The following is a 27,450-nucleotide window of genomic DNA, read 5'->3' on the forward strand; positions in this document are numbered from 1 at the left end:
CCTTCCTTCCTGGTTGGCCTGGTGGCAGGATGATGCTTCCTGCTCAGCCCTTCCCAGGCACCAAGGCTCTCTCCCTCCTTTTCCCCTCTGCCACACTAGTTCTTGTCTGCCTTTTTTCACTGCCACCCCCTTTTCATGCCAGCTGTGGGAGTGAGGCCCCACTCCTGGCAGGCTGGAGCCAGACAATGGACCCTTATTCTAGGCAAAGAATCCCTGCAGTGTCTCCCACCCACTGAGGCCCCCTTCCAGGCCTAGGATGGTGTGGGTGGGGGATGGAGGGTGGGGGTATGGTGTGGGGGAAGGAGCAATTGACTGGCAGGACAGAGAGTGACCCTGGCTGTAGAGATCCCACGGAGATTTACTATGTAAACACCAATCACAATAAAATCCTGTCTTCACTCCCAGCCCATCTCTCCAAGTGGGTCTCTCTCAACCCTCCAAAGCTCTGGGTTTTTAAACATTTACCCTGGCCTCTACTCTCTCTCTCGGTGTTCATCTCTGCATATCACTGTCTCTTTCATTCCTTTTTCTGAGTCTCTTTCTTTTTCTAAGCCTCTCCTCTCTCTCTCTCTCTCTCCCCCTGCTCCTTTGCGTAATTTGTCTCTATTTCTTGCCTCTTTCTTGCTTCATTATGCTCCCTTACCTATCTTATCTTTCCATGTCTTTTTTCTCTCCAGGCCTTGATCTCTCATCTCAGTCTCTCCGTGTGTCTCTGTCTCTGTTTGCAGCTCTTCTTTCTCGTCCTCCTATGTCTTCTTTCCGTGGATCTGTGTCCTTGCCTCTCTGAATATCATCTCCGATCTTCCGTCCTCTGTTCTCTCTTTCCCCCGGCGCCCGCAGATCTGAAGGACCTTCCTCAGTCACCACACTCTCTTGCTCTCAGCTCTTTCTCGCTTCTTTCTGGCACGTCCAGAGGCTCCTGGCATCGGTATAGGAGGTTAGTCTCCCCAGTTTACAGATATGGAAGCTGAGGCTCTGGCTGCTGGTGCCAGGCTCCCATCTCTGGGTCTCTTCCTTCCACCTACACGCCATGCTCTTGTCCCTGAGGTGCCCGTCAACCACCTAATCTGGCCGGGGCCCGGGAACTAGCACCTCGGACAGCTCCTGGAAGATGCCGGGGCGGCCGGGTCGTCCTTCTCGCGAGCTCAGGAGGAGCAGCCTTAGTAGTAGAGCGGAAGTCTCGCGAGAGTGACTGCTGCAGGCAGTGGCGGCGCGGGCGCGCGCAGAGACGGCCTCGGGCGCGCGCGCGCGCGCGCTCCCCGCCCCCAGCCCGGAGCGGCTCGCGGCCGGCTCCGTGCCGCATCGCTCGGGTGCAGCGCAGCTCAGCGCAGCGCGGCGGCCTTTCGGCAGCCGAACGGCCGCGGCAGGTGAGTCTGGGCATGAAGGCTGGGAGGAGAGCTTTGCAGGGAAGCTGGGCGCGGGGCGAGAGGAGTGGGGGTCGCTGGCTGCAGCTTTGTTCCTCCTACACTTCGCCTTTGGATTCAGGAAGAAGGCCGAACTGCTGGAGAGGTGGGAGTGGAGGTGACCTTTACTGTTTGGGGCTGGGGGAGAGCGCTCAGGGCGCACCCAGGCCCCCCAAGCCCCCCAAACCCCCCCATTCCCATCTGTGGCTCCCGCAGAGGGAACTGGGCCTTTGGGTGACGTCAGACCCTGGATCTGGAGCCTGAGCTTTGGGCCCTCCATCCCCCCCCAGCCCACCTGGCGTTCCCTGGAAACCGGCCTTCTGGAGATGGCGCACGCGGCCGGGGATGGGGGCGACTGGAAGGGGGTGCCCGTGGCTTCCTTTGGGCCTTTCCTTCCAACTAGCGCCTGCAGGTGGACCCGGGTTGACTTCCCTCACCTCCCTCGGGCGGCCGACCTTTGGATGGCGGACCTCAGCCGCCCCAGGGTTGCGAGGCGACGGGCGTGCTGGCCCAGGCCACCAGGCGGGCTCCATCAGGGCTTTGGGTGGTGAGTTGGGGGCGCCGGATTTGGCTCATTTCAACGCTGGCCGGAGTCGGTCACGAGGATGGAGGTGAGGTGTTTGGGAACCAATCCTTGTCCCCCGTCTCGGGAGCTCCTGGTCTGGGGGTTGGGGGAACCAAGTAGAGACTGGGACTAAGCATTCACTGTCATAGGCGGCTTAAACCGGTAATGTCCCAGCTTCCCGATAGGGAGGTCAGTGAGGGCCTGGCAGACTTTCCCAGGGACACAGAGAGAAAGGGAGGCGACAGCCAGCGAATAGGAGACTTCCAGAGGTGATGGGATTTGGGTGGGAGGAGAGGCAAGAGAGGGCATTCCAGGAGAATATATGGGCAAAGGCACAGGGATGAAAACGAGCACAGCTGTTGGGGGCTGAGCCTGGGAGCTCAGCCATGTGACTGCCCATGGGGTGGTGGAGTCTGGAGAAATTTGCAACCTGTCCCCTACACGTTCTGCCTCACGGAGCAGGGCTCTGAAAGAGGGAGATGGTTCTTGCAGGGGCATGATTGGCAGAGAGATTTTGTTTGGGGCTACACAGGTCTTGCTAACTTAGGTTTGTTCTGGGCTTGGTGAGCCTTAAGGCAAACTCTCTAGAGCTGAGAGGGGGCTGTCTCTGGTGAATGGGCCCCTGAAAGAGGGTCTTAGGTTTAGCAAACCCCTTGGAGAGTTAGTGGGGTCCCAGGAGGGGAGTTCTAGAGAGAGACCTTGGGCTCTGTGGCTATTTCTTTAACCGTTTCCTGAGTGGCCACCTCCAAGCAAGTTCCCCAAGTCACCTCCCCTCTCTGGGCATCTCTTTCTAGCACCTTTCTCTAGGGATGAAATAATAGGACTAAGTAGTGACCTCCCTTGAGGATGCTCCTTGTTCTAGTTTAGAGCATCCCCCCGTTCTTCTCCCTCTTCCTTTTCCTTTCCTCTCCCATCCCTGTGCCTCCCTGTCCCTGTCCCCACCCCTTGCCCCCCACAGCATTTCCTTTACAGGCTGCACTTCCTTCCCTGCTGCCAGCCGGGAGTTTCGGAAGGTTTCCCGGAGGAAGTGTGATATAGCAGGTTTGACAGCAGCTTTGGGCTTAATCTGATTGGGGGAGGGCGTTAATTGCCTCCCTCCCACCCATTGGGAGAGTGTCCAAGTCTTAAGCAAGTATATGGATTGACCGTGCTCTGTGCTGGGTCCCTCCTGGAAACTCCATCCAGGAGGGAGTGAGGAAGAGATTATGGGAGAAGACGTGAACACTTAGTGCCCAATGACTGACTCAAAATGTATGCAGCGGGATGCAGAGCAGTGATTTTTGGAAAGGCTTCCCAGAAGGGGTGGGATGTGAGAAGGTAGCAGGACTTAGAGGAGCTGATAGTGCTGCCAGTTTAGGGGCACTGGAAGCAGAGGGGGTGGCTAGACATGATCTCCTGCATGAGGCTGGGAGTGTAGGAGGCAGGTCAACCTGTGAGCAGCCAAAGGTGGTGGGGAGGGAGGTTTGTAGCTGACTGGCACAAAGCCTTGAATGCCAGGCAAAGATCTGTAGGAGGCTACTGAACAGTCATCAGTAGGACAGGGATAGCATGGCCAGGAGACTGCCGTTTTCTGAGGATTATTCATAGTTCTGGGATTTCAGGGCTGAAGATGGGGCTAGGAGTGGGATGAGGGGATTGGAGGTAGAGCAGGAGGGGGAAACTTCCATCTTAGCAGGTTGGCTCTGGGCAGCAAAAAGGAATCACCATTTCTGTGCCAGGGATGAGGGGCCCATACTGGTGAGCAGGGAGCCCTGGAGTTAGCCCTAGGGCTCTGGACTGATCTGAAGCCAGGCTTGACCCTCGTCTGCTGCCAGAGGCCTCAGTCTCCCCACTGTGGGGCCTTCTGTCCTAGCTTCACAATAAGGAATGGAATACATTATAGTCAGGGTTTCATGAACAAAATTCAGGTAGTATCTGCTATCTTATTGATAATTAAGGAGGCGTTTCCCTAGGCCTACATCTTTGGAGGGATGTGTAGCCCCCATCCCCATTATAAAAGATTATCAGTTGAGCAGATTGCTAATGCTCCTGTTTTGTAGTCTATGAACTTTGGTTTGGCCGGTGTGGTGGCTCATGCCTGTAATCCCAGCACTTCAGGAGGCGGAGGCGGGTGGATCACCTGAAGTCAGGAGTTGGAGACCAGCCTGGCCAACATGGTGAAACCACGTCTCTAGTAAAAATACAAAAATTAGTTAGGCATGGTGATGCATGCCTGTAATCCCAGCTACTAGGGAAGCCGAGGCAGGAGAATCGTTTGAACCTGGGTGGAGGAGGTTGTAGTGAGCTGAGATCGTGCCACTGCACTCCAGCCTGGGCAACAGAGTGAAACTCCATCTCAAAAAAAAAAAAAAAAAAAGAACTTTGGTTTGCAGAGGCCAGTGATTGCTGTCTTCCCCACCAACCCCTCACCCCCCATTTCAAAGGCTTCCCGGAAACAAAGGCAGAGAAGCCTGGAGCCTTGCATTTCTGTGACCCTAGTCTTTTACCACCCTCTCAAGCCCCAGATTCTCTCTGCCCTAACCTTTATATACAAACAAGGCAGCTTTGCCCTGTGCTCTGCTTTCTGCTCTGAATTATTCATACTTTGCTGCACTGACTTCTCTGGAACTGTAAGCAGACTTTTGGGAGATTGTCTGGGACCAGTGACAGGGGTTAGGCTGGAGCCCAGTTAGGGAGGAGACTCCTCCTTTGAGGCCCCTACGTTCTAGTTGTTTTCTCCTCTCCCTCTGCTTTCTTGTTTTCCTGGAGGTCTTTAGTGCTGGACCACAGTCTCCCACTCCACGTCCCATTGTCTCAGGGGAGGTAGTGCCTCTTTCAGTCACCATTTTAACCAACTACATCTGAATGTGGTCCTCATTGGCATGTGGCCACCTCTGAAATCTTAAACTCTAGTATTTCTCTCTGACCACAGTCCAACTAATGCTTTATGTGCTCTGACCTCAAGGAGACCTCTAGTTCTCAGACACCTCCATTTTCTCCATCTCATGAATTGCCTCTTCTCTGTTCTTTCTGAACTCCATGCCCTCAACCACTGTGCCACTTTGGCTGTGTGTCACCTGAGCTGCCGGGAAGGGTCTCCAGTCTCAGCCATCCCTCCATCACTTATAGAAACCCCTCTCCTCATTCCCATCAGTTCCCCTTTCTATTCCATGGGAGGAGTATTCCAAACTGGACTACTCTTCCCAGGCTCTTTGCTCATGTAGAGGGTGGTCGGGGTGTGTGTGGGGGAGGTGGAACCACCCCCATGTTTTCCCGAGGCGGAGCTTGCAGTGAGCTGAGATCGCGCCACTGCCCTCCAGCCTGGGTGACAGAGCAAGACTCCATCTCAAAACAAAAACAAAAAAACAAACAAACAAAAACAAAAATAAAGAAACACAAAAATTAGCTGGGCATGGTGGTGTGTGCCTGTAGTCCCAGCCACTCGGGAGGCTGAGGCAGGGGAATCGCTTGAACCCAGGAGACGGAGGTTGCAGTGGGCCGAGATCGCACCAGCGCACTCCAGCCTGCTGACAGAGAGAGACACTGTCTCAAAAATAAATAAATAAAATAAAACACTTCCTGATTGCCATATCAACTTGTCACCTGACTGCTTCATGGCCATGGACATTGTTGACCCAGTCGACCAGTCATTAAAAAGATTGAGATAGATCTGTATTCATTAACATGAAAAACTTTCACGAGATATTGTTGAGTGGAAAAAAACAGGTTATAAAACAGGGTGTGTAGAATGATCTCATTTTTGTCATATATGATTCTACATACGTTAAAAATGAAAGCCAACAAAATCCACCAAATCTAAAGATCAGACTGTTAAACGAGTGGCATCTGAGAAGGTGGATTTTGGGAAGACTTTTCTACTTTATGCACTTAGATTTTTTTTTAATTGCATATATTTTTACACATAGCTAAAAAGCAGCATATTAATTAACTAATTAGTTTAGAGATGAGGTCTCACTATGTTGCCCAGGCTGTAGTGCAGTGACTATTCACAGGTGCAATCATAGCTCACTGTAGCATCCAACCCCTGGGCTCACACAATCCTCCCGCCTCAGCCTCCTAAGTAGCTGGGACTACAGGCACACGCCACCGCGCTAGGCATATTTAAAAAAACCTTTAAGGCCATTTTTTTTTTTTTGAGAGGGAGTCTTGTTCTGTCCCCCAGGCTGGAGTGCAGTGGCACGATCTTGGCTCACTGCAAGCTCTGCCTCCTGGGTTCAAGCGATTCCCCTGCCTCAGCCTCCCGAGTAGCTGGGACTACAGGCCTGCCACCATGCCTGGCTAATTTTTTGTATTTTTTAAGTAGAGACGACGTTTCACCGTGTTAGCCAGGATGGTCTCAATTTCCTGACCTCGTGATCCGCCTCGGCCTCCCAGAGTGCTTGGATTACAGGCTTGAGCCACTGCACCCAGCCTTTTTTTTTTTTTTTTTTTGAGGAGAAGAAGAATAAAATCCTTCAGTGGCTCCCATGACGCTGAGGACAAAGTCCAAATACTGCCCATGGCCTTCAAGGCCAGGATGACCTAGCCCCATTTACCTTTCAACTCCATTTTGCCTTTCCTTTGCTCCCTTCACTTTGAGATTCATCCTCCTTCTGCCTCTTTCGTTCCTTAAGTATGCCGTGCTATTGCTCTTCTGACCTTCACACCTGCTTTCCTGATTCTCTTTTCCTAGCCAACTCCCTATTCCTTGTTAAAAATTCAGCTCCAGGCTGGGCGCGGTGGCTCACGCCTGTAATCCCAGCACTTTGGGAGGCTGAGGCGGGCGTATCACGAGGTCAGGAGATCGATACTAGCCGAGACCATCCTGGCTAACACGGTGAAACCCCGTCTCTACTAAAAATACAAAAACAAAATTAGCCGGGGGTGGTGGCGGGTGCCTGTAGTCCCAGCTACTTGGGAGGCTGAGGCAGGAGAATGGCGTGAACCCGGGAGGCGGAGTTTGCAGTGAGCCGAGATCGCGTCACTGCACTCCAGCCTGGGCGACACAGCGAGACTCCAAAAAAAAAAAAAAAAATTCAGCTCCAATATCTATGAAGCCATCCTTGACTCCTGTAAGACAGACCAGGGAGGTGTTCTGTGTTACCACAGCTTTCTGAGTCTGCTCTCCCAGAGTGCTTAGGCTGTGTCAGAATTGCTCCTTGATTTTGCTGGGTCCTGTATGCTTATCTCCTCCCTCTCACCTTCATCTTGTCTCCTCTATCACAGAGAATATTGCGCTAGGTGCAGTGGCTCATATCTGTAACCCCAGCACTTTGGGAGGCTGAGGCGGGTGGATCTCTTGAGTCCAGGAGTTCAAGACTAACCTAGGCGGCCAGGCAACTTGGCTCATGCCTGTAATCCCAGCACTTTGGGAAGTTGAGGTGGTGGATCACGAGGTCAGGAGTTCGACACCAGCCTGGCCAACGTGGTGAAACCCCGTCTCTACTAAAGATACAAAAAATTTGCCAGGTGCGATGGCACGTGCCTGTAATTCCAGCTACTCGGGAGGCTGAGGCAGGAGAATTGCTTGAACCCAGGAAGCGGAGGTTGCAGTGAGCCGAGATCATGCCATTGCACTCCAGCCTGGGCGACAGGGCAAGACTCGGTCTCAAAAAAAAAAAAAAAAAGACTAACCTGGGCAACATGGTGAAACCCCATCTCTACCAATAAACAAAACAAAAAAATTAGCTAGGCGTGGTGGCACGCACCTGTAGTCCCAGCTACTTGGGAGGCTGAGGTGGAAGGATGGATTGAGTGTAGGAGGTTGAGGCTGCAGTGAGCTGTGATTGCAGCACTGCACTCCAGCCTGGGCAATAGAGCGAGACCCTGTCTCAAATAAAAAATAAAACAAAATTGAACGCCTGTGAAAATAAAATAATAAAACAGAAAATTGAAGCAGACATCCAGGATGCTCTTGATGCCCATCTAAGACCTCAAACTTGCCTGCATCTGCTTGGATCCCGTTCGGCTTCCCACCTGTTAGGATCAAGGCTTGTCTACCTCCTTGCACTGGTGCCCCTGTGTCTCCCTCTTCACGGGCTTTGTCTATCAGGTAACATCTGTCTCTACTGTAATTGCAACCTTTTTATGTATCCTACACATCTCTGGCTTATTTCCATCTTAAATGACCCCCAGCTGCAGCCCTCCCTGGGCCCTCTTCCTACCCCTATATCCTACCCAGGTAGTACGCTATCTTTATTCTCTCTGTATATTCTCAGCCAGGTTTCTCTATCACTACTGTCACCACCAAAATTATTCTTGCTGGATTCACAGCTGACTTGATGCTGTTAGTGTCATGAACACGTTAGTACTGGTAGTGCCATCCTTTCACATGGGAGCTGCCCTCAGTGGCATTGTCACATTTGTCCAATCTCTGCCTCTGGCTATGGAGACTCCACACTCTCTGGGCTTTCCTCGTGCCTCATCAGCTGCTCCTTCTCATTCTTCTCCAACTATCCTATTCTGCTTGACTTTTTTTTTTTCTGCTTAACTTTCTTGACTTTTTATTTTTTTGAATAGGTAATACATTTATACGATTTACATTTCACAAAGATGTTCCAAATTTTGTCAGTTCTAAGATGAACATTTTGATATTTCTGAAAACATTTTCATGTCTGTGTTTTAAAATTTCTGGCATCTTACAGTTACAAATTGGCTTTTTTTTTTTTTGGAGATTGAGTCTGGCTCTGTCACTCAGGCTGGAGTGCAGTGTGGCATGATCTCAGCTCACTGCAACCTCTGCGTCCTGGGCTCAAGCTATTCTCCTGCCTCAGCCTCCTGTGTAGCTGGGATTACAGGCGCACGCCGTCACACCGGGCTAATTTTTATATTTTTAGTAGAGACAGAGTTTCACTGTGTTGGCCAGGCTGGTCTCGAACTCCTGACCTCAAGTGATCCGCCCACCTCCGCCTCTCAAAGTGCTGGGATTACAGGCGTGAGCCATGGTGCCTGGCCTGCAAATTGGCAATGTTTTTCCTTACTTTTGGTCAATAAAATAATGGTCTGTCTTAAAACTGATGATGTCATCAATTATATGGAAATGGTATAAAGTTATATAGTAAATATTCTGCTTCCCACCTACTCTATATTCATTCAGTTCCTTTGTTCCCCAGAGAGCCACAATTACCATATTTTTTTCTTGATATTCTTCCAGAGATTCTTTGTGCATATATTGTCAAATACAGATATGTATATTTCACCCCACTTTTTATTTTGAAAAATTTCAAAGCTACAAAAAAGTTTAAAGAATAGGGCAATGGGCTGGGCACAGTGACCTCATGCCTGTAATCCCAGCACGTTGGGAAGCCAGGGCAGGTAGATGGCTTGAGCCCGGGGGTTTGAGACCAGCTTGGGCAATGTAGCGAGACCTCGTCTCTACAAAAAATAAAAAAATTAGCTGGGCATGGTGGCGCACACCTGTATTCCCAGCTACTTGGGAAGCTGAGGTGGGAGGATTGCTTGAGCCCAGGAGTTCGAGGCTGCAGTGAGCTATGATTGCACCACTGCACTCCAGCCTGAGTGACAAAGTGAGACCCTATCTAAAATAAATAAATAAATAAATAAGATAATGCAATGAACAACTGTATACCCTTTTCCCATCAATTATTAACATTTTGCAACATTTGCTTTATCTTTTATTTTTACTTTTTTTTTTTGAGATGGAGTTTCGCTCTTGTTGCCCAGGCTGCAGTGCAATGGCGTGATCTCTGCTCACCGTAACCTCCGCTTCCGGGGTTCAAGCAATTCTCCTGCTTCAGCCTCCTGAGTAGCTGGGATTACAGGCATGCACCACCATGCCTGGCTAATTTTGTATTTTTAGTAGAGACAGGGTTTCTCCATGTTGGTCAGGCTGGTCTTGAACTCCCGACCTCAGGTGATCCGCCCGCCTCGGTCTCCCAAAGTGCTGGGATTACAGGCGTGATTCACCATGTCTGGCCTATTTTTACTTTTTAGAGACAGGATCTTGCTTTATTGCTCACGGAAGGCTCGAACACCTGGGCACAAGTGATCATCTTGCCTTAGCTCCTCATGTAGCTGAGACTACAGGCACACACCACCATGCCTGTTTCTGCTTTATGTTATGTGTATAAAATTTTTTTGCAGAACCATTTGAAAGGAAGTTACAGACCAGACACTGCTTCTAAAGACCAGCATGTGTCTTCTAAGAACAAAGATGTTCTACAGGCCGGCATGGTGGCTCACGCCTGTAATCCCAGCACTTTGGGAGGCCAAGGCGGGTGGATCTCTTAAGCCCAGAACTTCAAGATCAGCCTAGGCAACATGGTGAAACCTTCTCTCTGCAAAAAATACAAAAATTAGCTGGGCATGATGGCACGCACCTTTAGTCCCAGCTACTCAGGAGACTGAGACTGGAGGATCTCTTGAGCCTGGGAGATTGAGACTGCAGTGAGCTGTGATTGTGCTGCTGCATTCCTCCAGCCTGGGTGACAGAATGAGACCCTGTCTCAAAAAAAAAAAAAGAAAGAAAGAAACAAAAACATGCACACACACAATACCCAAGAAATTTAATAGTGAATAGTAGTATCTACTATGCAGCCTATATTCAAGTTTCTCTAGTTGTCCTAAAAATGTCCTTTATAGCTGTGATTTTAAAATCCAGGACCTGGCTGGGCGCGGTGGCTCACGCCTGTAATCCCAGTACTTTGGAAGGCTGAGTCGGGCGGATCACGAAGTCAAGAGATGGAGACCATCCTGCCCAACATGGTGAAACCCAGTCTCTACTAAAAATACAAAAATTAGCTGGGCGTGGTGGCGTGCGGCTGTAGTCCCAGCTACTTGGGAGGCTGAGGCAGGATAATTGCTTGAACCCGGGAGGCAGAGCTTGCAGTGAGCTGAGATCGCGCCACTGCACTCCAGCCTGGGTGACAGAGCGAGACTCTGTCTCCAAAAAAAAAAATCCAAGATCCAGGCTGGTGCGGTGGCTCATGCCTGTAATCCCAGCACTTTGGGAGGCCAATGCGGGCAGATCACCTGAGGTCAGGAGTTCGAGACCAGCCTGACCAACATGGAGAAACGCCATCTCTACTAAAACTACAAAATTAGCTGGGCGTGGTGGCGCATGTCTGTAATCCCGCTACTCCAGAGGCTGAGGCAGGAGAATCGCTTGAACCGGGGAGGCGGAGGTTGCGGCGAGCCACGATTGCACCATTGCACTCCAGCCTAGGCAATAAGAGCGAAACTCCGTCTCAAAAAAAAAAACAAATCTGACAGGCTTCCCCGTTGCATTTGGTTGCATGCCTCTTTTGTCTCCATTAATTTAGATAAATTCCCCCTGCCAATTTCTGTCTTTCATGACATTAACATTTGTCTCGTAGAATTTCCCACAATCTCAATTTGTTGGATTGTTTTTTCATAATTATTTTCAGATTAAACATTTTTTTGGCAACAGTATTCATACATGACCTTGAGTCCTTCTGTGCACAGCATAGCAGGAGGCACATGATGTTCTTTCTTTCTTTCTTTTTTTGAGACGGAGTCTCACTCTGTCACCCAGGCTGGAGTGCAGTGGCGCGATCTCATCTTACTGCAACCTCCGCCTCCCGGGTTCAAGCGATTCTCCTGCCTCAGCCTCCTGAGTAGTTGGGACTACAAGCATGTGCTACCATGCCTGGTTATTTTTTGTATTTTTTGGTAGAGGCAAGGTTTCACCATGTTGGCCAGGCTGGTCTTGAACTCCTGACCTCAAGGGATCTGCCTCGGCCTCCCTCTCTCTTTTTTTTTTTGCTTTGGTTTTTTGAGATGGAGTCTAGCTCTTGTCACCCAGGCTGGAGTGGAGTGGCGTGCTCTTGGCTCACTGCAACCTCCACCTCCCGGGTTCAAGCTATTCTCCTGCCCCAGCCTCTGGAGTAGCTGGAGTTACAGGCGCCCACCACCATGCTCAGTTAATTTTTTGTATTTTTAGTAGAGACAGGGTTTCACTGTGTTGGCCAGGCTGGTCTCGAACTCCTGACCTTGTGATCCTCCTGCCTCGGCCTCCCAAAGTGCTAGGATTACAGATGTGAGCCACTGAGCCAGGCCCTCCCTCTCTTTTAAAAAATAAAATAATAATGTCACTTTGGACTCATGGATTAAAAAAAAATAATAGTCCATGTGGGCCAGACACTGTGGCTTATGCCTGTAATGCCAGCACTTTGGGAGGCCAAGGTGGGTGGATGGCTTGAGGCCAGGAGTTCAAGACCAGCCTGGCCAACATGGTGAAACCCTGTCTCTACTAAAAATATAACAATTGGCTGGGTACGGTGGCTAACGTCTGTAATCCCAGCACTTTGGGAGGCCGAGGTGGGCGGATCACGAGGTCAAGAGATCGAGACTATCCTGGCTAACACGGTGAAACCCCGTTTCTACTAAAAAAATACAAAAAAATTAGCCAGGTGTGGTGGCAGGCGCCTGTAGTCCCAGCTACTCGGGAGGCTGAGGCAGGAGAGAGGCGGAGCTTGCAGTGAGCTGAGATCACGCCACTGCACTCTGGCCTGGGCGACAGAGTGAGACTCCATCTCAAAAAAAAAAAAAAAAAAAAAAAAAAATTAGCTGGGTGTGGTGGCGGGTGCCTGTAAGCCCAGCTACCTGGCAGGCTGAAGCAGAAGAATCACTTGAACCCAGGAGGCAGAGGTTGCAGTGAGCTGAGATCATGCTGCTGCACTCTGGCCTGGGCAACAGAGCGCGACTCTGTCTCAAGAAAAAAAAAAAAAAAAAAAAAAGAGGAAAAAATCCACGTGGTTATTACTTTTTATAGTCTATTGTCCCAAATTTGGTTGGTGGTAGCCCTTTCAGACTGGTTCTTGTGTCCTTTTGACTTGCCTCCATTAGTTATTAAGTACTTTCTTCTTTATGATACCACAAGATGTTCCAGGCTAACCTTGTATTTCCTTTTCCTGGCTTGGGACCAGCCATATATATTTTTAAAATTCTGTGTTCATACTGATACCTCTGCTTTGAATCCAACACCACAAGGCTCTTTCTTACCTTTCCGCGGTCTGTATTCTGTCTCCTCCTACAGTGAGAACCCACCTTCCCCAAATAATCAGCACACTGACTCATTTGCCCTCTCCTGTAGTATACAGGCAAAACTTTAGAGTCATCACAGCAGTACCAGCAGTAAGAGTAAACCTGCTAAAATTCATGACTTGTTTGCAGTTTCTTTTTCTTTTTTTGAGACAGGGTCTTGCTCTGTCGCCCAGGCTGGAGTGCAGTGGCGCAAACACACCTCACTGCAGCCTCGACTTCCTGAGCTCAAGTGATCCTCCCACCTCAGCCTCATGAGAAGCTGGGACTACAGGCGCACATCACTATGTTCCGCTAATGTTTGTATTTTTTTTTTTTTTTTGAGACGGAGTCTTGCTCTGTCGCTGGGCTGGAGGGCAGTGGCACGATCTCGGCTCACTGCAACCTCTGCCTCCCAGGTTCAATCAATTCTTCTGCTTCAACCTCCCAAGTAGCTGGGACTACAGGCACATGCCACCACGCCCAGGTAATTTTTGTATTTTTAGTAGAGAACGGGGTTTCACCATATTGGCCAGGATGGTCTTGATCTCTTCACCTCGTGATCCACCCGCCTCGGCCTCCCAAAGTGCTGGGATTATAGGCGTGAGCTACCATGCCTGGCCATGTTTGTATTTTTTGTAGAGACGGGGTCTTGCTGTGTTACCCAGGCTGGTCTCGAACTCCTGGGCTCAAGCGATCCACCTGCCTTGGTGTCTCAAAGTGCTGGAATTCCAGTCATGAGCCACTGCACCCGGCCTGTTTGCAGTTATTTTTGCCCTTGAGGTTTATCTTTCTAAGAGAACACAGAATTACTGTGATCAAGTTACTTGGGCTCTTTTTTTTTTTTTTTTTGGTCTGTGAGATTGTTGTCAATTTAAAGTATAGTTAGCTTGATTTGTTTTTGTTTCAGTTTTAGAGTTTGCTTTTCTTTTTGGTTTAAATTTTTGAAATATGGAAGTCATTTTATGTGTACAAGTATATTAAAAAAGCTTCTTAATAAGTATATAAAGAATGGAAGTCTCTCTACTCATCCTAGCCCTTCCGTTATGTAGGTGACTATTTCATTACTTTCTGGTTGATTCTTCCTGTGTTTCTTTTGCAAAAATAAGCAAATTCATATGTGCATTCTTACTTCCCCTTTCTTACATAAGGGGTAGCATATGATTTACACTTTTTGTGCTCTGCTTTTTTTTTTTTTTTTTACTTAATGTATCCTGGAAAGCTTTCCACAGCAGTTTACTGAGCTCATCTTTATTCTTTTTTTTTTTGAGACATGGTTTTACTCTGTCACCCAGGCTGGAGTGCAGCAGCACAATCTTGGCTCAGTGCAACCTCCACCTCCTGGGTTCAAGCGATTCTCCCACCTCAGCCTCCTGAGTAGTTGGGATTACAGGCTCATGCCATCATGCCTGGCTAATTTTTGTATTTTTTTGGTAGCGATGGGGTTTCACCATGTTGGCCAGGCTGGTCTCAAACTCCTGACCTTAAGTGATCCTCCTGCCTTCGCCTCTGAAAGTGCTGGGATTACAGGTATGAGTCACTGTGGCTGGCCTCTTTTTTACATCTGTATAATACTCTATTGTATGATGTACCTCGTATATTCAAATAGTCACATTTAGGTTGCTTTCAGCATTTTACTAATGCAAATAGTGTCATGTTGAATAATGTATGTGTTTGTCATTTCTTATATCTGGGTAAATGACTAACAGGAGCAGGATTATTAGGTTAAAAGGGAAAATATATTCTTATTATCTTCTCATCCTTTTTTTTAATATGAAAGGTATAACATACAGACTGTTGTACATCTTGCTTTTTTTAACTACTCATGTTTTTGGAGATTTTTGCATATCAGTACCCAGAGAACCGCTTCCTCTTTTTAAAATTTTTAACAGCTGCATTTTTAAAAATAGCTGCGGAACAGTCCATTGTATGACTGTACCATTGGTTTAATCAGTCCCCTATTGATGGTTTCTAATCCTTTGTTATTCAAAACAGTGCCACAATTAATGCACCTGTGTATGGGTATCATTTCCTGATTGTCTCTATCATACCCTTCTCTTTTCTTTTTGTGGTAGATGTTACTGGGTTTTTATATCTGTATTTGATCCCATATCACAAAAGAGCCCAAAGATTGTAATTGCCCGATCTTTTAATCAGGTCCAGAAGAATTTGACGGGAATGCTAGAAGTTTGTGTGTGTGTGTGTGTGTGTGTGTGTGCTTTTTTCCTTTGAGACAGTCTTGCTCTGTTGCCCAGGCTGGAGTGCAGCGGTGCAGTCATGGCTCACTGCAGCCTCTACCTCCTGGACTCAAGCAATCCTCACACTTCAGCCTCCTGAGGAGCTGGGACTACAGGCACACACCACCGTGCCTGCCTAATTTTTTATTTTTTGTAGAGATGGAGTCCCACTGTGTTGGCCAGACTGGTGTTAAACTACTGGGCTCAAGTGATCCTCCTGCCTCGGACTCCCAAAATGCTGGGATTACAGGTGTGAGCCACTACGCCCAGCCTGAAGTTTTTATTTTAAAGCAAACTTCTCATGGAAGTCTAACACACAGGAGATTGCATAAGTTGTAACTGTATGCTTGGAGAATGTTCACAAAATCCATACCTTTGTGTATCCAGCACCCTGACCAGGAACAGATGCCGGGCCCCCAGTCGCTGCCCCATCAAGGGTAATACTATCTTGACTTCTAACACCATAGATTTAGTTTTTCCTGTTCCAAAACTTTAAGCAAATTTCTGCCCAGCTTTTAAATGTTGCATTGCCTTAGCACTTGGTTGTGGACCATTTTCTGCTGTTGACTATATAAATGTCCACCAAAGTTACTGTTCTAACAAGGTGATTGCTGCTTGGTTTCCTTGGCCTTAGCTTGCCAATGATTACTTAGCATGGGTCAGCCAGGCCTCCTGCTGAACTCCCAGGAGCAGAGCATGTTTGTACCCTCCAGATTCCTATAAGACGCCCTGTCCAGGTGTCCCCCAGCATCTCTACCCTGCATGTCCCTAGCACAGCTGCTTGTCCTCCCCTGGAACCTCCGCCTCGTCTCACACAGGCTTGTCATGATGGGTCCCCACCATCCACTTGGGGTAGAGTGGGCAGGGAGTCTTCCAATTGCTCCCTTTCCCCTACTCCTTAAAACCAAGACCCCTTCAAACTTGTCTCCTAAGAGTCTCAGGAAGCACATCCTGCCCACCTTGCCTCTCCAGCCTCATCTGCTGCCCCCTCATTTGCACTCTGCTTTGGCCATAGTGGCTTTCTTTCCCTTATGATGGGTGGCTCATGCCTATAATCCCAGCGCTTTGGGAGTCCAAAGCGGGAGGATTGCTTGAGGCCAGGAATTTGAGACTAGCTGTGCAACACAGCAAGACCTCCTCTCTACAAAATATTAAAAAATTAGCATGGTAGTCTGTCCCTATTAGCTACTCAAGAGGCTGAGGCAGGAGGATGGCTTGAGCCCAGGAGTGCCACTTTACTCCAGCCTGGGTGACAGAGTGAGACCCTGTCTAAGAAAAAAAAAGTGTGAAGTTCCTTCCTAGTGAGGAACTGTCCCTGTACGATGCTTTCCCATCTGCCTGGAAGGCTATTTTGCCTGGGGAACGCCTCTTCATTCTTCAGGTTTTTACTACCACTTGTATTTAATTTCCCTGAGGCTGGGTGTAGTGGCTCATGCCTGTGATCCTAGCACTTTGGGAGGCTGAGGCAGGTGGATTGCTTGAGCCTAGGAATTCAAATTAGCCTGAGCAATATGGCAAAACTCAATCTCTACAAAAAAAATATAAAAATTAGCTGGGCATGGTGGTGCATGCCTGTAGTTCCAGCTACTCAGGAGGCTGAGCTTGGAGGATCACCTGGGGAGGCTGAGGCTGCCGTGAGCTGGGATTGTACCACTGCACTCCAGCCTGGGCAACAGAGAGAGACCCCGTCTCAAAAAAAGTTTTTTTATTTAAAAAAATTTAATTTCCCTGACTCCCCAGACCAGATTAGATCACCGTGACATGCTGTGTATGTTTTCACGGTGGCTGTGCTTGCCTTTTGTATGATTTACTGCAGAGGTGATTGACTGTTTCATGGGGAGAGCAGGGACCACATCTGTCTTGCTCATTCTCTCTTCCAGCACCATTTAAGTGTCCTAATAAATGCACAAAGGCAAAAGGAGCAAAGGGAGGCTAGCCTGTGACCCAGGCCGAGGCTCAGTCTGTAATTCAAGGTCAAGGAATAGAATGTCACTTGGCTTTCCCTGTATGGGATCCCCTCCCAGGTTCCTTTCCTACCCTTGGATGGGGTTTTCGGAGGGTAGATTTTGTGCCTTGAAGCAGAGGGCAGGAGCAGCTGGTAAGATGCAGCTGGTGGAAGGGTGGCTCTGGGAGGAGGGGAGCTGCCTCCATTGCATTCGCGGTACTGTGAGAGTATGTGCTGGGTCCTGTCCTGGGGAGCTTGCAGCCCAGATGGGGAGTAGAGAGGGACTGGGTTGGGTGCGACCCTGATCTCATCCTTCTCCGGCTTTTCTTTCCTTCCAGTTCAGGACAAAGAGGTGTGGGCAGGCCACTGGGCCGGCTGGTAACATCATGGCAGGTAAGGAGAGGGGCAGGCTGTGTGGGTAGGACATGACAGTGAGCATAGCGTGGATGGCCCTCTTCCTGGTTCCCTTATCTCCCCTAGCCTTTGGAGGCCAGGTTCTTTCCATCTTATTGTCCCCAAGCTTTCCCCACTCTCTCCACTGAGGCCTGTCTGAGAACCTCAACATGACATTGTCTAGCCCTCTGTCAGATCTTTGGTCCTATGGACCAGGAATTGAGCACCTTGATGTCCTTGTCTTACTGTCCATCTGCCTGATTAGCCACATGGGTGGCTCAGCCCTCCTCCCCTCTGTCTCTATTGCTTTCTAATACTCTGAGGCCTTTTTTTTCTGGTTCAGAAGGCTCAGAGGTATAGAATGCCAGAGCTGGAGGGAACTTTAGGGACCGTGTAGCCCAGCCCCCACTCCAGCAAATAAACTGAGGTCTAGAGAGGGGCGATGATTTGCCCCAGAGCACAGATGCTGAGTGGAGGCTGGAACCCATGTCTGTAGATTCTCACGCATCCCGCTTCCTCTGCCTGGAGCTGCCCCCGTTGAGAGGGTGGTACCTTGAGGCCCTGAGACAGTGTCATTCAGAATTAAAAGACAGTAAATGATGTCTGTCAAGGTGACATTGTTTTTTATTCTGAGTGACACAGTCTCAGGGCCTTTGGCTACTTTGGGATCATCACAGCTGACCCGGGGAGGTAGGGACGGCTGGGTGGGGAAAGCAGAGTGGCCGGTGGCCACAGGGGCCAGTGGGGCAGCACAGCCAGGGGAAGGATGGGCATCTTGGATTGTCGGGTGGAAGACTGGAGGTGATGTTGTGCAATGTGTCTCATCCACAGAGAAAGTGAACAACTTCCCACCATTGCCCAAATTCATCCCGCTGAAGCCATGTTTCTACCAAGACTTCGAGGCAGATATTCCTCCCCAGCATCTCAGCATGACCAAGCGCCTCTACTACCTCTGGATGTGTGAGTGCCATGGGATGGGGGTGGGCCAGGGTGGCTGGAGGAGGAAGGAAGACTGGGCATGCTGGGCAGCGGGGTGGGGTGCCCACAGGCCTGACTGTCCTTCAGTCCCACTTGTGGCATATGCATGGACCATAAGTCTTCCCCTGCCAGGCTCCCAGAGGCTTCTTCCATGGGCCACCTCCCCGACTGGGCCTCAGTTTCCCTCAACCTCCCCCATCTAGGCCTCTCCTCCCTTCCTTCCCCTCCACCCTCTTTTCACAGAGCGTCTGGACGGGGGTCCCTCTCTGCAGTGTAATCCCTGTCTTCTTGCTTCCCCTTTCCCTTCCACTGGAGTAACTTTCCAGGGAACCTCTGGGGACTGTCAGGACCTCAGGATTCTGGATTGGGAGAGGAATCCTTCCCTCAAAGCCTTATTTGTCTTGCTTTCTCTGGAAGATTGCTCAGAGAAAGGAGGATTCAACTGGGAGCTGGGAGCTGTGGGATCAAGTTTGCCTGGTCACTGTTCTTCCCAAGCAGCAGGTTCCTCATTTGTAAGAAGAGAGTATTGGCTTGGCAATTGCTGTGGTTCCATGCAGCTCTGTGTTGGGTGGTCTATACCTGTAAGAGTCTAATGTCAGGCACAGTGGTTCACACCTGTGATCCTGGCACTTTGGGAGGCTGAGCCAGGAGGATCACTTGAGGTAAGGAGTTTAAGACCAGCCTAGGCAACACAGCAAGACTCCTGTCTCTACGGAAAATAAAAAAAATCAGGCCTGTGTGGTGGCTCACACTTGTAGTCCCAGCTACTCAGGAGGCCAAGGCAGGAGGATCCAATGAGCCTAGAAGCTTGAGACCAGCGTGGGCAACACAGCAAGACCCCATCTCTTTAAAAAAAACTAGCTGGGAATAGCGGCACATGCCTGTAGTCCTAGATACTCAGGGGACTAAGGTGGGAGCATCACTTGAGCCCAGGAGTTCAAGGCTGCAGTGAACTATGATCATGCTACTGCACTCCACCCTGGGTGACAGAGTAAGAGCCTGCCTCTAAAAAAATAATTAAATAATCTAGAATTCCTTATTTAGAAAACCTTAGCATCAATGTTCTAAGGTTTTAAGGTTAAGAGTGTAAAGGCTTCATTTCTGGTGATCTGTAGCAGGTGGTGGGAAAGGTATCTTCTTTGGCGGATGAGACTTGGCTGTGCTGAGGCTGGTTAGAAGGTACCTCTTAGGCATGTGAGGGGAAGGCAAGCTGGCTATCCTGTGCTGGGTATGAGCCCCAGGAGCCCAAGATACCCGCAGTGTGACTGCAGTTGGGTTCTGCTATGCGTGACACTGCCCTGAGTGAGGCCTTCACTTAGCTGCCTACCTGGGCAGTTGCTTGCACGTGCCGGCAAGGTGGTAAAATATGCTGTCTTTGCAGCAGGTCCCTCATGGCATGGTAGGAAGAGGATGGGGCAGACAGACTCAGTTTCAAGGCCTGGCTTGGCCTTTGAGTGAAGAAGGGATCTCCCACCGTGTAACCTAAGAGAAGGGGGGGATGGGACAGGTGTGGGTAAGTCTGTAGATGTTAGGAAGCAAATGAGGAAGGTACCTCTGATGACTTCCACTTTTTCCATCAAATATGATGTAGTGGGGAGAGTGGGCTCACAATGAGGCCATGTTTGTCGACGGAGAGTGAGGACACTCCAAAGAAACCCAGCCCCTAAGATTTCTGGGCCACACACAAAGTTCATTTGACGTTGGCTGATGTGAATTTACAGTCTTCCTCATGGGGTCCCCTTTTTTTCTTAGCAACATTCAGCTCAGGTACAGATGAGAATTATGTTCATCTAGGGTGAGTGTGGCCAGAAGGCAGGGCAGGGGAGGGAATAAGAAAATGAGTAATGAATTATGGAATCTAAGCTGGATAAGGAGAAGAGTGAAGACAGAAAGAAGCTGATGGCTAGAGAGAAAGAGGGGCTGAGCCCATGGGTATCCATTCCAGAGAGGAAGCAGAATAATTGCAGCAGAGGTGTTTGAGCAAGGGAGCTGGGGCAGGTTGGACTGGGGAGAGATGTTAACCAATATAATAGGTTAGTGTCTTTTCTATATAAAGAGCAAATAAAATCAGTTTTTAACACCAAGCCTTCAGGAGATTTTGGGGCAATGAACAGGGATAGAGGAAATACAGCTGAAATGTATAGGAAGAAATGCCCACTTATTATGAGGGGCCCTGAGATGGGTGACACGGTGGTCAGGCCAAGTTTGGAGGTCACTTTGTCTGACCTGGGCTCTGGGAACTCAACTCCTGCGAACATCTCATCCAGTAGCTGGATTTAAGGGCTATAAATATCTCCTTAAGTCCTCACTAGGCACCCACAGGTGCTTTACTCCCAGGGAAATGTATATAACCCTTGAGGTGCTTAAGGTTCTATTCAGAAGACAGGATCACAGATGCCTGGCTGTTTGAGGCCATGATTGAGCCCTCCTTCCTTTGTTTATTCAGCAGGTCTTTGTGGACTTAGCTTTGTTTTCAAGGAAGGGAGTGCCCTTATGTTAGATAATGATGTGCGTGTGTGTTAGTACCAGCATTGCTTTTATCTGTAAATCTTTGAGGTCCCTGCTGGCCGTGACTCAGTGACACTGTGCCTCCTAGTTCAGCTAGATGAGGTGGGGACAGAGGAGGGGGAGCCTGGGTCCTGTTCTTGGGGAACTTTTAGTCTGGTTGATGGGCTGGGATTTATATCTGGGGAAACTTGAGAGCAGCCCAGGTCTGTAGAAGGTCAAAGGGATGGGAGATGATGAGGTTGCAGTAGCAAAGGAAGCCTTCTTCAAGGAGCCGGCATTAGAGTTATCTAAGAAATAGATTAGATAGCTGGGCACAGTGACTCACACCTATAATCCGGCACTGTGGGAGGCCAAGGCAGGTGGATCACCTGAGGTCAGGAGTTCGAGACCAGCCTGGCCAACTTGGTGAAAACCCATCTCTGCTAAAAATACAAAAATTAGCTGGGTGTGATGGCGGGTGCCTGTAATCCCAGCTACTCAGGAGGCTGAAGCAGGAGAATCGCTTGAACCTGAGAAGTGGAGGTTGCAGTGAGCCGAGATCGCACTACTGCACTCCAGCCTGGGCAACAGAGCGAGATTCCATCTCAAAAAAAAAAAAAAAAAAGAAATAAATTAGATAAAGACCGAGATTCCAGCTGCCAATGCCTGCCCCATTTAAGTGCAAGGTAGATGGCACAATGGCTAGAAGAGATGTTTCCACAAGGCCTTTTATTTTTCCCTTTCCATGCCCCTATCTCGAAAGAGAAAGTGTAAGGTCAGTTTCCCATGTCTTGGGCTTGGTGATTGCTGTGAGTCTGGGAGGGTCAGGGGCTGAAGCCATTCTTATAAGGACAAGAGCATTTCTACCACCCTGAGGCTTTGGGGCCTTTCCAAGGGGCTTGCTGAACAGAAGCTCTGGGTTCTGGAGGCTGTGCTCTCCAGATTTCTCAGGAGTGGGTGCTAGGGTTGAGGGGTGGGGGTTGGTTCGAGCTCCCAGCTTGCATTCTTACAGTCTTTACTCCTCTGTGTGTGTATGTGTGTCTCATGTGTCTCTATATGTATTTGTTGGTATGGGTTGTGGGTCTTTTGTGTGGGTGTGAATCTGTGAATGTGTCTGCATCTCTCTGTGCTTGTCTGCGCTGTTGGCCTGGCTTGATTGTGGGTCTCTGTTGCGTTACTGGTGTGTGTGTGCCCATGTCCGGGTGCTCATGTGTCTCTCTATGGGCCTGGGTGTCTGTCTCTATGTGTGCATGTGCTCCTGGGCCTGCAGTGAACAGCGTCACGCTGGCCGTGAACCTGGTGGGCTGTCTCGCGTGGCTGATCGGAGGCGGGGGAGCCACCAACTTTGGCCTCGCCTTTCTCTGGCTCATCCTCTTCACACCCTGCTCCTACGTCTGCTGGTTTCGGCCCATTTACAAGGCCTTCAAGTAAGTGGTTGGTGCTAACCGCAGTGCCTAACCGTCTCTGCCTGTCTCCCCTGTCTCTTCTCCATATCTTTTCTCACTTCTTTTTTTTTTTTTTTTTTTACCCTCCCCCAAACTCACTTTCCCTTGTTCACCTTTGGCTCAGATTGCTAGGTAGGGCTTGGGCTTTCTGGGGGTGCCAGGTTGAGGTGAGAGGGCTGAGAGTTAGTTCCTTTCCTCCTTGCTCTACCCTTGGGTGGGGGAAATATAGAGAGACCAAGCCTATGTTTTCTTCTGTCATCCCCTTCCTCGGGCAGCTGCATGTTAAATTTTGCCTGTGGGGCTGCCTGTCTTGGTGGAGCTGCCCATCCTAGTACCTGTGGGGCTAGCTGACTTGGTGCCAAGGACACCATCTATCCATGTGCCAATGGGACCAGCCAGCCATGTACCATTGACACTGTTCATGTGCAATGAGGTCATCCAACTGTGTGCCAAAGGGAACACCCATCCACGTATCAGTGGGGCTTGCTGTCTTGGTGCCAGTGGGTGTCTACCTAGTGCCAAATGGCATTTTCAATCTTTGTGCCAATGTGAGGATTCATCAGTTTACCAAGGCTATCTGTCTTGGTGCCAGCAGAATATCCATCTCAATGCTAATGGGGCCTTAAATCTCTTTGTGCCAATCAGGCCATCCATCTAAGTGCCAATTAGCTACGATTTTGGTGCCAATAGGGTGTCCATTCTAGTGCCAGTGAGACTTTCTATCTCTGAGCCTACGGGACCATTCATCCATGTGCCAGTGGAGCTAGCTGTCTTGGTGCCGTTGTCCATCCCCTTGACAATGAGACTGTTTATTCCTGCCTCAATGGAGCCATCTATTTCTATGCCAATGAGGCCGTCCATCCACGTACCAGTGGGTGGTCTGTTCATGAGGAAATCCCTCCCTGTGTAATGTTGCAACACACAGGTCTACCACATGGAAACTTGCAAAGATGTATGGGTAAAACTACCCCATTCTGACCTCTCAATTAAGGCCTTTAAATGTCTTCTGTCTATTATGCACTTAAACTTGGAAGGGCTTGGGGGCCTTGAAGGCAGGGAAGCCCTGGCCCTCTGCCCAGGTGACGGGAGCCACCTCCTCTGCCGCAGGACTGACAGCTCCTTCAGTTTCATGGCATTCTTCTTTACCTTCATGGCTCAGTTGGTCATCAGCATCATCCAGGCCGTGGGCATCCCAGGCTGGGGCGTCTGGTAAGAGGCAGGGGTGTGGCCTGGGGCTGGCAAGGGTGGCATTGTGGGTGTATCTTTTGCTTACCTTTGTGTGCTAAGCTGCCTAGCCTATGGGGCCTGAGTGATGGGTTGTTGGGAGAGTGAGAGGATTCGGGATAGTGTAGTAGTACAGCCATAGCATCAGAGGGAAGGAGAACCTGGCAGTGGTTTCTTGGGGGCTGAGGGGTGTCAGGGATTATAGGAAAACCTGGGGGAAGAAAGTGTTGTATCTGAAGAGCACCTCTGAGCCACAGGGAAGGGGTCTTCCTGAGCCACTGGCACAGGCTCTTTGGGTATCAGTAAGATGGTCCCTCTGCATCTAGTGATATGTTTCCTCCCTGTGGCTATGAGATGGTCCCTTCCTCTAGCGGGGGGCTCCTGGGCACCTCTTGTCCTGCCCGCAGCCCAACATTGTCCTCCCTGCAGCGGCTGGATTGCTACCATCTCCTTCTTCGGAACGAACATTGGCTCGGCGGTGGTGATGCTAATTCCCACTGTCATGTTCACAGTGATGGCCGTCTTTTCCTTCATCGCCCTCAGCATGGTACGTGGTCCCCTCAAGGGTGAGAAGGTGGCCTTGGGAAGGGGCCATGTTCTGAAACAAGCCCTCCTCCAAGTTACAAGAGGATCCCGAGGTCTCCAAGGGACTCACTCTGGAACGGCCTGCAGGACTCTCCTACAGAGGCATTCATGGGGAGGGAGCAGTGTTTTTTTTTACAGATGGGTCCCATCTATTTCCTGGATGGGCTGCCTTTTCTCTTTGATTAACCCTTCTTTACACTCTTTTTCCTACAGGTTCATAAATTTTACCGGGGAAGTGGGGGGAGTTTCAGCAAAGCTCAGGAGGAGTGGACCACAGGGGCGTGGAAGAATCCACACGTGCAGCAGGCGGCCCAGAACGCAGCCATGGGGGCAGCCCAGGGTGCCATGAATCAGCCTCAGACTCAGTATTCCGCCACCCCCAACTACACGTACTCCAATGAGATGTGAACCAGCCACGCCTACCAGGTGGCAGAGCTGGGGCCATTGGGACAGGGGGCTCAAGCCACATCGTCATTTGTGGTTACCAAGCAGGGTTCCCCCTTCCCTTTTCTCCTTCCCTACTTTGTACAAAGGACCAGAGTTATATATATATATATATATATATATATGTATATGTCTGTCCCCCAGCCCCCACCTTTCAGATTCTGCTCTTGGCACTCAGCTGTGGGCTGCACGTGGAGCTGTCCCGTGCGGTAGTAGCTGTGTCTGTGTCCCCTCGTGAAATAGTGTGCAGTGGAGGTCTCTTGTTGTGGTGCTAGATGTGTGTTTAGAGCTAAACCAGCCCCCACCCCCACCCTCCACCTGCCCCTCTTGCCTCTGGCCCCTCTGACCCTGGCCCAGGGACCCCTCACGGGGCCAGGGGATGCATAGCAGAAAGACTGGCCCCTTCCCAGGGTTATGAGCTGGAACTGTTTCTACTTTCAGTCTTCCTGGGAAGTAACAGTACTTAGCACTCTTGGTGGTGGGTGAGAGGGTGCAGGCCAGAGATATTCCCTTGCTCTTTTCATCCCTCCAGGCCTCCCCTCCTTCAGCCTCCTCCTCCCTCATCTGTTCCCTGATGTCACATTCCCTGTGCTATCTTCCCTTGCCCATGGTCTGTCTGTCCCTTTCCTATGTGGCTTTTCTTTGTCTTCCCCAAGGCTAAGTGTCCCAGTTTTATCCGCTCCTGAGACTGAGCCCAGATCCCCAAATCTAATCTGATTTACAGTTCAAGGAAGCTGATGGGGAGCTGGGCCTTACCCCTGATGTAGGAGGGGCACACAGCTGGGGGTGCAGAGCCCACCTGGGTACCTGACCCCCAGGGGATGAAAATGTAGGGGTGAGTCTGCTTGGGCCTGAGAGTTTGATCTGCAGGGGCAGGCTCATCTTTTCTCTCCCCTGCCTTCCCCTCCTTCTCTCCCCAGAGCCCCCTTGAGCCCCTCTGCCTATGTCCCTCTGCCTCCTCCCCATGCCCCCAGCTGCTGTGGCTTGATTCTCCTACCCTGATCCCACCATGTGCCAGGTGGCATCTGCCTTACTGCCTTCCCTGAGGAGTTGGGACGTGCTGGGCAGTTGTCAGATGTAAAGGCACAGCTGGAGCAGAGGGCATGTCAGTAATGGTTGGTCCCTGGGGGAGGTCTGGCTGGCTCCAGCACACTGTGGCATCTAGGTATCTCTCGGTGACTGTTGGATTCCTGGGAGCAGTAGCTGTTCTGTTTGGATCTGATAGAAGGGACAGGGCTCAGAGGGCTAGGCATGGAGGGAAGGTCAGAGGAGAAGGCAGGCAGGGCCCAGTGAGAGGGGAGCATGCCTTCCCCCACCCTGGCTTGCTCTTGGTCACAGGGCAGTTCTGGGCACTTGAACTCAGGGCCCAAGCAGAAGCACAGGCCCAGTCCTGGCTGCAAGCACAATAGCCTGAATGGGATTTCAGGTTAGGCAGGGTGGGAGGGGAGGCTCTCTGGCTTTAGTTTTGTTTTGTTTTCCAAATCAAGGTAACTTGCTACCCTCTGCCTACAGACCTTGGTCTTGGCTTGTCCTCACCCAGTCGGAACTCCCTACCACTTTCAGGAGAGTGGTTTTAGGTCCGTGGGGCTGTTCTGTTCCAAGCGGTGTGAGAACATGGCTGGTAGAGGCTCCAGCTGTGTGCGGGGCCTGAAGGGGAGTACGTTCTCACCCAAAGAGCATCTGCCCATTTCCCACCTTCCCTTCTCCCAACAGAAGCCTGCCTGAGCTGTTTGGACAAAAATCCGAACCCCACTTGGCTACTCTGGCCTGGCTTCAGCTTGGAACCCAATACCTAGGCTTCCAGGCCATCCTGAGCCAGGGGCCTCCGGAATTTCTCTTCCTGATGGTCCTTTAGGTTTGGGCCACAAAATGTAATTGCCTCTCCCCTCTCCCATTTTCTCTCTAGGGAGCAATGGTCACAGTCCCTGGTACCTGAAAAGGTACCTAGGTCTAGGCCCTTCTTCCCTTTCCCTTCCTCTCCCCTACCCCAGACCTTTGGCTCCCTTTCCCTTCTCTCTCTGGTAGCTCCAGGAGGCCTGTGATCCAGCTCCCTGCCTAGCACCCATGACCTGTTGGATGTTACCTCCAATCAGTTTCCTGTCCTACCTGCCTCTTTGGCTCGGACCTATATGGCCACGCTCTGGCTCTACCCTTGGGAAAGCCTGATCCCAGTGTGTGGCCCAGCTTGTTCAGGCCCTGGGATGCTGCATCTCCAGGCAACTATGCACTTTCCCGGGGAGAGAACCAGTATGAGAAGTGGGGGCAGGGCACACATTCATGTTTGTAGGAAGGTCTGGCCTGGGGTTGGGTGAAGGAGGGCCCAGGTCAATCCTGGGGTCTCAGTGACCTGCTTTGCCATTCTCCTGGTGCCGCTGCTGCTCCCTATTTCTGGAGCTGGACGTTCCCCAGCTGGCAGTTGAGCTGCCTGAGCCAATGTGTCTGTCTTTGGTAACTGAGTGAACCATAATAAAGGGGAACATTTGGCCCTGTGTGTTCTGCTGTGTCATGTGTCTTCCTGTGGGCTTGCGTGGAGCCTCACAGCGGGCTGTGGGGCCGGGGCTTGAAAGTATGGGGGCTGGGTGGATCTGTGGTCTGTCATTCCCCGAGACCTAGAGCCATACGACCCTGAGGCAGCCTTCAGTAGGTGATGAAATTGCCACCTAGGCCCCCTGCCTTGGGAGGAGGAAGTGGAAGAAGCAGGCTGGATCAGCAGGGCACGGTGGCTCACGCCTGTAATCCCAACACTTTGGGAAGCTGAGACAGG

General features: G+C 50.4%; 1 protein-coding gene across 1 annotated transcript; it reads left to right on the top strand.

Annotated features, from left to right (window-relative positions):
• Positions 1-1,272: 1,272 nt before the first annotated feature.
• Positions 1,273-27,177, top strand: SCAMP5 (secretory carrier membrane protein 5; the record flags this gene model as incomplete). The annotated part of the gene is given in 7 exon segments (NM_001133174.1): positions 1,273-1,367; positions 17,469-17,523; positions 18,355-18,483; positions 22,259-22,415; positions 23,541-23,642; positions 24,087-24,204; positions 24,456-27,177. Coding segments are annotated over 6 exon segments (708 nt in total). The 3' UTR covers positions 24,651-27,177.
• Between the last annotated feature and the right edge of the window lie 273 nt (positions 27,178-27,450).

This window comes from Pongo abelii, chromosome 16 (genome assembly GCF_028885655.2).
Source record: "Pongo abelii isolate AG06213 chromosome 16, NHGRI_mPonAbe1-v2.0_pri, whole genome shotgun sequence".
Lineage (NCBI taxonomy): Eukaryota > Metazoa > Chordata > Mammalia > Primates > Hominidae > Pongo > Pongo abelii.